The 12787-nt window shown below is 37.7% G+C and overlaps 1 protein-coding gene across 1 annotated transcript; it reads right to left on the bottom strand.

Annotated features, from left to right (window-relative positions):
• Nucleotides 1-4005: 4005 nt before the first annotated feature.
• LOC128011880 (rhamnose-binding lectin-like) lies at nucleotides 4006-7455 on the bottom strand. The gene is made up of 6 exons (XM_052594654.1): nucleotides 7404-7455; nucleotides 7294-7317; nucleotides 7089-7145; nucleotides 6764-6899; nucleotides 4428-4537; nucleotides 4006-4334 (listed from the first exon to the last, which is right to left on the bottom strand). Exons 1-6 carry the CDS (start codon nucleotides 7432-7434, stop codon nucleotides 4252-4254), a joined length of 441 nt encoding a protein of 146 aa, XP_052450614.1. The 5' UTR covers nucleotides 7435-7455; the 3' UTR covers nucleotides 4006-4251.
• Nucleotides 7456-12787: the final 5332 nt, after the last annotated feature.

The following is a 12787-nucleotide window of genomic DNA, read 5'->3' as shown; positions in this document are numbered from 1 at the left end:
CTCAGTCTGGTTTCTGGAGTTACACCAGTACCCGCTGCATATTATACGATAAATGAACTGTCCAATTACAACTGAAAAAAAAATGTATATGTTTTTATCATTATATGATGGTGATTCCACAAAGTACAACATGTTCCTGGATCAAGATACTTGTTGATTCTGGAAAAAACATTCCTAACAACAACCAATCAGAATTGAGATATAACTTTTCAGGAAATATCTGTTTTACTCTTACAATCAGGGTTAGGCGCTTCTACACTCTTGTTAATCAGCTATCATTTCACACTGATTCTAGGAATAAATTCTGGGATGGTCTAGGGGTAGGGAATGGGTTAAGTCTATATTTTTGGACAATACAGGTGCTGGTCATATAATTAGAATATCATCAAACAGTTCCAAATTTGACCATTGACACCTCGCACAAAGAGGGCAAGACACAAATGACATTGCAAAAGAGGCTGGCTGTTCACAGAGCTCAGTGTCCAAGCACATTAATAGAGAGGCGAAGGGAAGGAAAAGTTGTGGAAGAAAAAAGTGTACAAGCAAGAGGGATAACCGCACCCTGGAGAAGATTGTGAATCAAAACTGCAGCTGGAGTCAGTGCTTCAAGAACCACTACGCACAGATGTATGCAAGACATGGGTTTCAGCTGTCGCATTCCTTGTGTCAAGCCACTCTTGAACAACAGACCGTGTCAGAAGTGTCTTAAGAAAAAAAGGACTGGACTGCTGCTGAGTGGTCCAAAGTTATGTTCTTTAACGAAAGTAAATCTTGCATTTCGTTTGGAAATCAGGTTACCAGAGTCTGGAGGAAGAGAGGAGAGGCACACAATCCATGTTACTTGAGATCCAGTGTAAAGTTTCCACAGTCAGTGATGGTTTGGAGTGCCATGTCATCTGGTGGTGTTGGTCCACTGTGTTTTCTGAGGTCCAAGGTTAATGCAGCCATATACCAGGAAGTTTTAGAGAACTTCATGCTTCCTGCTGCTGACCAACTTTATGGAGATGCAGATTTCCTTTTCCAACAGGACTTGGCACCTGCACACAGTGCCAATACCAACAAACTCACCTGACCTTAACCCCATAGGAAATCTATGGGGTATTGTGAAGAGGAAGATGCAGTATGCCAGACCCAACAATGCAGAAGAGCTGAAGGCCACTATCAGAGCAACCTGAGCTCTCATAACACCTGAGCAGTGCCACAGACTGATCGACTCCATGCCACGCCGCATTGCTGCAGTAATTTGGCACCAGAAAACACAGTGGACCAACACCAGCAGATGACATGGCACCCCAAACCATCAATGACTGTGGAAACTTTACACTGGACCTCAAGCAACATGGATTTTGTGCCTCTCCTCTCTTCCTCAAGACTCTGGTATCCAGATTTCCAAAGGAAATGCAAAATTTACTTTTGACCATGTGCACATGGTATAATAAAGACAGATCCGCTATCATCTGTAAATAACAGATAAGAAATCTTTTGTTGATTGTTAACTTGTTTGATTGTACATAGCAAATGTTTTGTGATTCAGTATTAACCAATTTTACTGCTTTATTGATCATATGTTCAATCACCTTTAAGACCCAACTAAGACTCACAATTATATCCAGAAATGTTGTTTATGTTGTGGTATTGTATGATTTTGTGCATTCACACTCCCAGAGCAAACCATGTGCTGTGAATGTTTCTCAGTCTGGTTTCTACACACCAAAAAATGTTGGGTTAAAAATAACCCAACCTGTAACCCAACTATGTGTTGGTATAGCACCTTTCCATCTGTGGGTTATTTCAACCCAACCCATTGGGTTAAAATCCTGTTGGGTTAAAAGTTACCCAACAGTTGAGTTAATTATTTATATTAATTAACATCAGTATTTTTATAAAAAAATTACTTAATACAACCATATTTTGAAACTACTTTGGTGGAGGGAGTGAATGAACAGCGCTTTCTTCCACCCTCAATACCCATGGCTGAAGTGCCCTTGAGCAAGGCACTGAGGCCACAGTTGCTCCCCGGGAGCTGGATATGGCTGCCCACTGCTCCTGGTGTGTGTTCACTGTGTGTTCACTTTTCACTGCTGTGTGTGTGTGTGCGCGCACTTGGATGGGTTAAATGCAGAGCACCAATTCCGAATATGGGTTACCACACTTGGCAAATGTTACGACTTCCAAATAAAATGAACATAACATCAATAAAATAAAAAAGGTAGAAACTATTAAAGACTGTGTGTTCCAAAAACTCTCAAATGGGAGCAGAGGGCTTTAGGTAGTAGATGTCATATACAAAGAAAAGTTTGAAACACAGATCAACTGCTTGTAGTATCATCTCTTGTTCCATCGCCTCCCTGTTTAAAATAATAAAAACTTGGGAAGAGTTTTCCTTGTCACCAAGCACCTGGACATGTGGATTCTGGCTTGTCTCGTGATTCATGTACATCACTAATTAGTGCCAACCTTAAAAGACTAAAAAAAAAAAAAAGGTTCAGTTAACATGCACTGTAATGATATTTCATTGATTCACTCACTTTACAAATGAGTGAATTTAAATGAGTTAAAAGCTATAGCAAATTTAAATTGGTTAAAGTGATAATCCACCCAGAAATGAAATTTCTGTCATCATTTTTCCCCCCAAATATCTTCTTGGAACGATTTGTATTGTACAACGTGTGTCTTATACAAAATAAATAAAGGTGACTTGACTACACATGGCACTGTAATTTTAACATGTTAGCCAGCACCCCCCATTATGGGACTCACAGCTGAAAGTGCTCTACCTAACTTATAATTGTAACAGTTTCCTACTTCAGTGTGTTACAAACATAATTTTGGTGTCTTTGGAAAGAAGACCCTTTGTGCTTTACTTTTTATTAACCAGATTTGATCATGCTCAAACATATTAAAAGTTATAGACACTGAAGCGCCTTGATTTTTTTTTACCACACTTCAATATTTTTTATTTGACATAAAAATACATGAAATGAGTCCTGGAGCAATAGAAAAGTAATGTGTTGAAAGTCATGTCTCATGAGTACAGTAATAGGGAGCTGATTAGGGCTGATTTGCACTCAAACAGATGGTTATCATGCAGATACATTCACATTCAACATAAAACACACTCTCACATATATAAAAACTGTTGAAAAATAAAACAAACAAAGAAAAAGACGATTGCTATAAGTTCCGCCTCCATCAGCTGACTGGTGACTGGTGACAAAATTCAAATATACTACTATCTTTCGCCTATCTTTCATTCATTCTTTTTTCCAGTGGATCGTCTCATTCTGTTTGTGACACTGTACGCTGCAAAACCATGCTGTGTTTTTACTAACAAGACGCAGTTTTACTAACAAGACGCAGTTTCCGACCGTGAGTTATTCTATAACGGAAGCAAACAGTTCTGTCGTTGAAGAACTTAAACGTAAACAAAGGAATTATGACCCATATTACAACGTTATTGCTTCGTTGGACTAAACGTGCTTCATGAGATGTCGTTCAGTGGACCCTTAACTTTCTAACTAAACCGGGATTTACAGCTGTGGATGTGTTTATGACTCGTTATTACGACGGATCTGGTATGTACAGCATTTCTAATGTTCATGTTTTACATGTGTACTGCTTACACAAATGTAGCAAATACAGTCTTTATAAGCTTTCCATTGCAAAACAGCGATCTGTCGTCGATGCTTGAGGCTTAGATCTTTATAATGACACACAGTTTGTCAAGATTAAATGTGTCCCGTTTCATTTAATCTATTCATACACACTGACACGTGCAAGTTGAGGGGCTTTCAGGACGAGGGCGTGTGGGCTTAAGTTATATCTTTATATCAGGAGAATGTCTTTAAACTCTAATCAATAAAACACCATACCTTATTATGTTGTCTTCTTTTTAAAGAATGTCAGAAATTGCGTTTGAAACATTGGTTAGAGAATTTGAGTTGTTCTTTCACCAGATCTCTTAATTGTTCTCAAATAATGAGGTTTGTTGATGCTGAGTTTCCTTTCAGATGTTGTTTTATTTATTTATTTATACACTTTGATGTTCAACAACATTATAGTTATATACAGTTATGCAGATAAAAGTGTGTCTTACATATATCTAACAGAGAGTCTAACAGACAGAACCCCACAAATTATCCATAATTATATATAACTATCTATAGTATTATTATATAGACAATTTTCTTTTCACTAAAAAAACATAAAATACATTAGCATGACAGGGTCACTAAATTATACAGCTGTACATCACTTCCAGGTACTTTTGGACACTGTGACAGGATCAGAGTGGACAGAATCTGATGCACCTATTTGGTTTCCTCGCAATGCATCTTAAACGAATAAAAAAATATATTATTTTTGTTGTCATCTACATAGGATGTCTGACGCTAAATAATTTTATGATTATCAACTTCAAAATGTACCTTTTTTGACACAGACGTAATGCACATCCAGGTATTTATAGGTGCCAACACAAGGATCAGAGAAAACGGAGTTCACTGCTGGAACAGAACAGCTCTTTCTTCCATCACACCTGGACAGACAATGACAAGTACTTAAGCAGAGTTTTAATATTCCATTGTCATAAGCATTATATTTTTCTTGCTCTTGTAAAATTAAGCATAAATTTAAATTGCAAAAAAAAATATATAAATATATATATATATATATATATTAGGGGTGTAACGATACGCGTATTCGTATTGAACCGTTCGGTACGAGGCTTTCGGTTCGGTACGCGGTACGCATTATGTACCGAACGGTTCGTTGGACTAATTAATTAAATTTGGAAAATAAAAAAGGTGTGTGAAATATAATGTTATGCGTTCAACAAGGTAGCCCAATAACCCAAACGACGTAACAGGCAATGCCCCTGACACCCCCGAAGAAAAAAAAACACCAACTTATATGTTTATGTTAGGCTACTCAGTCAGGCGCTCGCTCACTCAGTACACGCTGAAGGCTCGGTACGGAGCCCGGGACGTCACCTGTAGGAGAGAAAAAACATCAATCCGTGGCGACGGTTTTGCAATCCGTCCCCTCAGTTTATAAACCGTGCTCATGAATTAATAAACTGTTCACTCGGTTTAACAAATCGTACCCAGGATTAACAAACCGTGCCCACGAATTCCCAGTCCGTGCGTTTAGATTGTGTAAACCGTACCCTCGGTTTTTGAATCCGTACCCACGAATTCATAATCCGTGCGCACGCTTTCGCAATCCGTTCCCTCGGATTTGAAAACTGACACGCATTTTACACTTAACAGTGAAACATGCATCTAACTCCGGCAGGTGGGGTGAGGTGGGTGGAGCTTAGTATAATAAAATCACAAAAATAAGTCTTCATGTTAAGAAAGAATTGTACACAAGCATTTCCAAAACTGTCCAAAGGTTATTTAAAAATAAAGCAATTCACAAATTATTTTATGACAAATATTTTTACTGTCTTGTACTCATTTATTTAGCCTACAAATTAAAATTATAAAAAATAACTTTATTTTTATTTGTATCATTATTATATATTATTAAACAGGTTATGCATAAGAATCTTTTATCCAAAATAACTTACAAAAGAGGAAAAAATTACTCCAGAGTCAGTCACAATGCCAGGTTTATTGCACAATAATAATCAAGTGCTATTATAGATTATCAGCAATTGAACAAGATTTTAATGCGCATCTTTCTTATTAAATCTTTGTATTCCACCTCGTACTACACTTGATAGAGAATCACTTAAGACACTTTGCTGTAAACCTATTCCACATAATAATATTCAATAAAACTGTATGTTAACACGTAGGAGTTTGCTGCATGAATCCGTGAGTACGGTTTACAAATCCGAGGGAACGGATTGCGAAAGCGTGCGCACGGATTATGAATTCGTGGGTACGGATTCAAAAACCGAGGGTACGGTTTACAAAATCTAAGTGCACGGATTGGAAATTCGTGGGCACGGTTTGTTAATCCGTGGGCACGATTTGTTAAATCGAGTGAACAGTTTATGAATTCGTGAGTACGGTTTATAAACTGAGGGGACGGATTGCAAAACCGTCGCCACGGATTGCTTTTTTTTCTCCTACAGGTGACGTCCCGGGCTCCGTATACGGACATCACCGCAGCGAATGGTGCATTTACGTTATAGCCGCGGATATGAGACCTTACTCTGTAGTGGAAAACGCAGGTTTTAAGAACATGCTTAATGTAATTGAGCCCCATTACAATATTCCTTCACGAGCCCATTTCAGACAGACCGTAATTCCTGCTTTGTTCCAAAAAACATAAGCCCAAATAGAGAACCAATTGAGTAAAAACACACTAAATATAAAGAGTTATAGAGTTCCATATAAAAAGAGTTACATCTTTGTATTTGTTCATAACCACTACAACAATATTACATTTAATTTTTTTAAAAAAATTTATAAGGAGCTATTTTTGTTTTATACAGTATGCTGCTAAGAAAACACCATAGAAGATGGGTAAAGAATAGCTCCATCATTGTTCAATGTAAAAAAAACACATACTTTGTTAGTTTTAATAAATAAAACATTTTTAAAAAAATCAAGGAAATTTATCTGCCAATTTTTTCTTTTTGCTGTATCTAAAACGTACCGAACCGTACCGAACCGAACCGTGACATCAGTGTATTGAACCGAACCGAACCGTGAATTTTGTGAACCGTTACACCCCTAATATATATATATATATATATATATATATATATATATATATATATATTCTCTGCTTTATGTGTTGATCCTACCGAATGGACATCGTATGGAGGGATGTTCCTCGGAAGCAGCGCATATTTGAGGTTTGATGAGCTGGTTTGCCATAAGTGCATGTTGTGCGATCAGTCCTCCCATAGTTGGCTTTAATGACCTTTATTAATCCCCAAACTGACACAGGCAAAAAATAATCATTAATCTATTTATTTATTTAAAAATATCATGTGAATTGTAGTACAATTAGGGTTTCAGGTCTCCTCCTGTTCTTCTCTTTTCTCTTAATTGCTTCCTGTCTCTCATTCGGTGCAATTTTGGCACAAAAGACCAAAAATATAACTTCGAAATGATTGGATTACTCACCACAGCTGAGGCGCAAAGATTGTCCCTCGCAGGCCACTGTTCTTTTGGCTTCTGCTCCTGCAGGGAGGAAACATGTACGAAGATAAAATTCATAATAGACCCTAATAATACAATTAATGATAAAAGTACTTAAATAATTTTGTTCTGTACTTGAAAATCTTTATTATTTAATGAGTTTGTACATTATATATTATGCAGTTCTTACCATGTTGACACAGGAAGAGCAGCACTGAAAGTCAAAATGAAAATAAATTAATTGAAACACCGATAAGAACATTTGAAATCCTTGAAATTCAATTCTAAATGAAAACTTACAAATGATCCAGCTTAACTTTTGCACCAGCATGTTGAATGTGTGAACAGGAGAAAAACTCTAGAATTCTCTTAAGAAGACACATGTGCACATGGTATTTATAATAAAGACAGATCTGTTATCATCTGTAACTAACAGATAACAAATCTTTTGTTGATTGTTAACTTGTTTGATTGTACATAGCAAATGTTTTTTGATTCAATATTAACCCATTTTACTGCTTTATTGATCATATGTTCAATCACCTTTAAGACCCAACTAAGACTCATAATAATATCCAGAAATGTTGTTTATGTTGTGGTATTGTATGATTTTTTTGCATTCACACTCCCTGAGCTTTTACAGACCATGTGTTGTGAGTGTTTCTCAGTCTGGTTTCTGGAGTTACACCAGCACCTGCTGCATATTATAACATAAATTAACTGTTCAATTACAACTGAAAATAAAGTATAAGTTTTTATCATTATATGATGGTGATTTCACAAAGTACAACATGTTCCTGGAATGGATCAACATACTTGTTGATCCTGGAACAACATTCCTAACAACCAATAACTTCTCAGGAAATATCTGTTTTATTCTTACAAAAAGTTAACTTAGGGCCAGGCACGTGCGCCCGATGAAACCGTCTATAATTTCACATTGATTCTAGGAATAAATTCTGGGTAGGGTTAGTCTAGGGGTAGGAAATGGATTAAGTCTATATTTTTCTAGAGTTACACCAGTACCCGCTGCATATTATAAGATCAATGAACTGTCCAAATTACAACTGGAAAGAAAGTATAAGCTTCTATCATTATCCCTTGGTTATCTGATGTTCTACACAAACACAGTTCTAAGCTTAGAGCTGCTGAAAGGGTGTGGCGCAAATATAAAAATACCACTGACCTTAACGTGTATCAGTCAGTCCTATCTTCCTTATCTGCTAATCTCTCCACTGCTAAAATGACATACTACCATAACAAAATTAACAATTTGTCCAACTCTTGCATGCTTTTTAAAACATTTTCCTCACTTTTTTGTCCTCCTCCTCCGCCTCCTGCTTCATCTCTAATAGCTGACGACTTTGCCATGTTTTTCATTAATTAAATTAAACACATCAGTGCACAATTTTCCACACCACAATCAGTCAAGCTCATATCACCAGCAAACATACATCCTTCTCTTCACTCTCTGAGGCAGAAGTCTCAAAACTCATCCTTTCTAATCACCCTACTACTTGCCCGCTTGATCCTATTCCATCTCATCTCCTTCAAGCCATTTCTCCTACAGTCGTACCTGCACTCACTCACATCATAAACACATCCCTCCACACTGGTGTTTTTCCCTCATCATTTAGACAGGCTCGTATAACTCCACTACTTAAGAAACCAACCCTCAACCCATATCTTTTAGAGAACTACAGACCAGTTTCCCTCTTCCTTTCATTGCAAAAACACTTGAACGAACTGTGTTCAACCAAGTCTCTACATTTCTCACACACAACAACCTCCTTGACAGCAACCAATCTGGCTTCAGAAGTCATCTTCAGTACTTAAACTGCTTGATCTGTTGACACTGTTAACCACCAGATCCTCCTATCAACCCTACTCCTAAAAGGCATCTCAGGAACCACACTTCAATGGTTTGAGTCTTACTTATCAGATAGGTCCTTCAAAGTATCTTGGAGAGGTGAAGTGTCCAAGTCACAACAGGGGTGCCTCAGGGCTCAGTTCTTGGACCACTTCTCTCATCTGCCTACATGACATCATTAGGTTCTGTCATTCAGGAACATGGCTTTTCATACCACTGCTATGCTGATGACACTCAACTCTACCTCTCATTCAATCCTTATGATCTGACGTTAACTATTCACATTTCAGCTTGTCTAACAGACATTTATTACTGGATGATGGACCATCACCTTCAACTCAACCTTGCCAAGACAGAAGTGCTTGTGACTCCAGAAAACCCATCATTTCATCACAATTTCACCATCAAGTTAGGCAAATCAACCATAACTCCTTAAAAAACAGCTAGAAGCCTTGGAGTTATGATTGATGATCAGCTGACTTATATTTTAAAATTGTTGATTTAATAGCATGCCTTAAAAATAATGACTTGACGTAACATTGTTTTATTAAACAAATAAATGCTCTATTGTTGTGCTTATAATATGTTTTGAGTACAGCTTACTTGAGAAATTTAAGATAATCAGTTTCCACAGGTTTTCCAAGTAAGTTCAACTCCTTACTTTTTACCGGTAATCATTAGTTGTTCATATTATGTTTGTCTACAGCCATAAAATCTATTAATGTCACTGCATGAGAAATGTAGCACTTTTTTATAAGATGAGGAGTTTTGTAAGACCTTACCTTAATATACAAAAACTAAATAAACTAAACTACTAATTCAGCTGTTGTTGTTGTTTGTTTTTGTTTTTTTGATGAAAATATGAATACACAAAACATCCAAAAAAAGAACAGGGAATCTGTTTTTATAAAGTAACATTTTATTCTAGCTTCAGGCATTCTTTTTTCTTTTCTAAAACACTTAAATTTGGCTTAGTGCCATTAATAAAATGTAAAAAATAAATAAACAAAATTTTAAACAAAAAGCTGAAAAAAAAATGAAAAACATGGATTGAATTCAGAATGATAATAAAAACATAGATGGAGTCGATCAATACCCCAAAAGCTTGACAATCATTATTACCTCTTCATGGGTCAACATTTCATTTCATAATGTTAAACAGTTTGATGCTGTTTTATGTTCGTTGATCATGTTAGATTACATGTGGACTGAAAGCATCTTTTATTTTTCAGTTTATCCTTCATTTGTGTTTTGAAAATTCCATACATAAGATGTGTAATAACGCCTCCCTAGCATATAACAATGAAAATATTCTTGGAGCACAAGTATAGCCTATAGACCAGGGATGCCCAACACTGCTCCTAGCGATCGACTGTCCTGCAAAGTTTTCAATAATAGAGTATGTTTTTGTGCTGGTGTAGGCTTAAGTTATATCTTTATATCAGGAGAATGTCTTTAAACTCTAATCAATAAAAAACCATACCTTATTATGTTGTCTTATTTTTAAAGAATGTCAGAAATTGCGTTTGAAACATTGGCTAGAGAATTTGAGTTGTTCTTTCACCAAATCTCTTAATTGTTCTCAAATAATGGGGTCTGTTGATGCTGAGTTTCCTTTCAGATGTTGTTTTATTTTTTATACACTTTGATGTAGAGCTGAAACAACGAATCGATTTAATCGATTAAAATCGATTATTAAAATAGTTGTCAACTAATTTAGTAATCGATTCGTCGCTAAATAAATTTTATTTGCCATAAGCGGCTCATTTCGTGCATATTTCAAATCTGCGGTGACCAAAGGTCGTGGCCTAATGGTTAGAGGGTTGGACTCCCAATCGAAGGGTTGTGGGTTCTAGTCTCGGGCCGGACGGAATTGTGGGTGGGGGGAGTGCACGAACAGCTCTCTCTCCACCTTCAATACCATGACTTAGGTGCCCTTGAGCAAGGCACCGAACCCCAACTGCTCCCCGGGCGCCGCAGCATAAATGGCTGCCCACTGCTCCGGGTGTGTGCTCACAGTGTGTGTGTGTTCACTGCTCTGTGTGTGTGCATTTCGGATGGGTTAAATGCAGAGCACAAATTCTGAGTATGGGTCACCATACTTGGCTGAATGTCACTTCACTCAAAGTGTGGCAGTAATGAGCCACCGGAGGTTTTACTCAGCCAGTACAGCAGGTGAAGTAGCGAATAGCCAATAGCTGGCCTCGTTTTATGTCACGTGCTTCCCGAACAGCGTCTCTGCAGCATTCAGCGGGAAGTGGGAGCAAGGGGCAAGGAACTCGACCGGAAGTTGAAGTCGGGTGGGGGCTGCCATCTTTTAGCAGAACTTCACTTGCGTTAGCATTCCCATTGACTCCCATTCATTTTGGCGTCACTTTGACAGCGAATAACTTTTCATCTGAGGCGTTTAAAGACTCTGTTTGTCCATTATTTATTTCTAAAGATACACGACAATGTATAAAGGGCTCCATTACCTTCTATGTTACATTATGGTCCCGTATAAACAGTTTTTGTAAAAAATAGGCTAACGATTGCGTCATAACCACTCGGCTCTCTGTCGCATTACCGTATAGACAGGAGGAGAAGCTCGCAGGCAATTAACTTAATATGGCGTAGTGGCGTTACATTTTAAAATACTATACAAAATAATTAATCAGAATACTTACTCCTGGTCACTCACGACAAAGAACTCCCCGCTCAAGCTCGCCGTCTCTGCAAGTTTAACGATGGCAGTTTGCACGCACAGCTACTAGAAGATTTACATCTGTCAGACAGGTTGCTGACGTCGTCAAGCTTAGTTTGAGTCTGCGCGTCAGAAACGGAAGTGCTAAAAAACGCTAAAACTGGGCTTCATTTGTCTCAATTGAGTTCCAATGGGGTCGCTGTGTCCATTTCTTTTACTGTCTATGAGTGGGAGTACTTTACTTTGAGCCTTCAAAATGAAGAGTAACCTGTAAATTCTGCACTACTGAACTGTTTAAGGGGCCGTTCACATATCGTGTCTTTTGCGTGCTCAAGTTCGTTATTTCCTATGTAGGCGCGCAGTATGCACTCTCATAATGGAAGCGACGCGGTCGCGACACGCACGCGGTGCGATGCGCCCGTTTTTCCAGGCGCGTCCACACCGCATCCATTTATCCTTTGCTGAAATTTCCGGGTCTTCATGGAGAGGGCACGTCATGGATGCTTAGCAAAGGCAGACGCCTCAGGGGCGCTTCTGCCCGAGCGCTTTGGAAAGAAGGAGAAAGCGGCGCGACTAGCGTTTTCCACGCGTTTTTAGGTGCGATATGTGAACGGCCCCTAAGAATTTTATTTGTGCAGGTTCTCCAGTACAAGGTTGTTTGCAAATGTTTAGTCGTAAAAGCTGATAACATTGCTTTTTAACAGTTAACATTTAAAGCTTTACAAACATGTTATGTGATCAGTTTGTCGTTTACCAGTTCATAATTCAGACTTGCAGCCTAATTATGACTGAATGAGAAAGGTAAATGTTTGAGTATATTTAAAATGCACTTCTTTTCTAAGTATTCACTGCTCTTTTTCACACAGCAGGTTTTTTGTGTGTGTCCCAATTTTTTTTTTCTGGACAACCTTCTGATGGATTTTACTTTAAATTGTGAGTTCCATTCAGGTTTCATGCCATTGGCACTTTTTTTCGAAGGATTGTTTACAATTTCACAGCATAAGCTATAAAGCTTTTTCCCAGTAAATAATAAAATACAATGCACTACAATTTTATTCTGTTTTATCCTTATACTTCGTGAAAATATGTTCTCAAAGATTCCTTAAGCTTTGTTTGGGATGTTAAACTACT

Source organism: Carassius gibelio, chromosome B23, assembly GCF_023724105.1.
Source record: "Carassius gibelio isolate Cgi1373 ecotype wild population from Czech Republic chromosome B23, carGib1.2-hapl.c, whole genome shotgun sequence".
In the NCBI taxonomy this organism is placed as follows: Eukaryota; Metazoa; Chordata; class Actinopteri; order Cypriniformes; family Cyprinidae; genus Carassius; species Carassius gibelio.
The sequence above is the reverse complement of the archived record's forward strand: the minus strand, read 5'-3'. Positions and strand labels throughout refer to the sequence as shown.